This window comes from Eimeria tenella, genomic scaffold, assembly GCF_000499545.2.
Source record: "Eimeria tenella Houghton genomic scaffold, Eth_scaff3019, whole genome shotgun sequence".
Lineage (NCBI taxonomy): Eukaryota > Apicomplexa > Conoidasida > Eucoccidiorida > Eimeriidae > Eimeria > Eimeria tenella.
The window spans coordinates 4,308-5,010 of NW_013542889.1; the positions used below are offsets into that span (position 1 = coordinate 4,308).

Sequence of the window (703 nt, forward strand, 5' to 3'; positions counted from 1 at the left end):
TGCCGCTGCTGCTGCTGCTGCTGCTGCTGCTGCTGAGCCTGCGGGCGTTGATGCTCGCGCAAAGACCCCACAGCGCGGGCAAGTAAAGCGGCAGCATGCGCAGCAGCTTTTCGAGGGCAAAGCGAAAAGCATCAACAGAACTTTTAGTAAAAGGAGTCTGGACTGCAGCAAGAGCAGCAGCAAAAAGTGCCACCAGCAGCAAAACGAAAGGAAACAGCTCGTTGTACTTGAAGCGCACCAAAGACGGCAGCTGCAGCTGCCGCAGCAGCTGCCCCCGCAAAGTTTCTGCCCCTGTCCTTGTGGCTACGCCCCAGCAGCAGCAGCGCAGCAGCAGCAAAGCAGCAGGGTCTCCGATTTCCTTCTCCGCCAGCAGCAGCCCGCCTCTCGCTGCTGCTGCTGCTGCGCCTCCTGCGCCTCCTGCTGCTGCTGCTGCCGCTGCTGCTGCTGCTGCTAAGGCAGCCGAGGAAGGCGCATCGCTACCCAGCAAATCAGCTTCCAGGCTGCTGCTGCTGCTGCAGTGCACCACTCGAGAACCTTCAAAGATGCAGCAGCAAGACAAACCCCCCAAGCTCAAGGGGGTCTTTATATCGCTCTCCAGAACTTTTGCTGCTTCCTCCAGCGTGGCTCTGCTGCTGCGCTGCTGCAGCTGCTGCTGCTGCTGCTGCTGCTGCTGCTGCCCCGCAGCAGCAGCGGGGTGCCCCCG

The 703-nt window shown here is 61.5% G+C and overlaps 1 protein-coding gene across 1 annotated transcript; it reads left to right on the forward strand.

The window, feature by feature from the left end:
• Positions 1-95: 95 nt before the first annotated feature.
• On the forward strand, positions 96-578 carry ETH_00038630 (uncharacterized protein; the record flags this gene model as incomplete). Its single annotated transcript, XM_013375952.1, has 1 exon — positions 96-578. A coding segment is annotated over one exon (483 nt), but the record flags the coding sequence as incomplete, so codon positions are not given.
• Between the last annotated feature and the right edge of the window lie 125 nt (positions 579-703).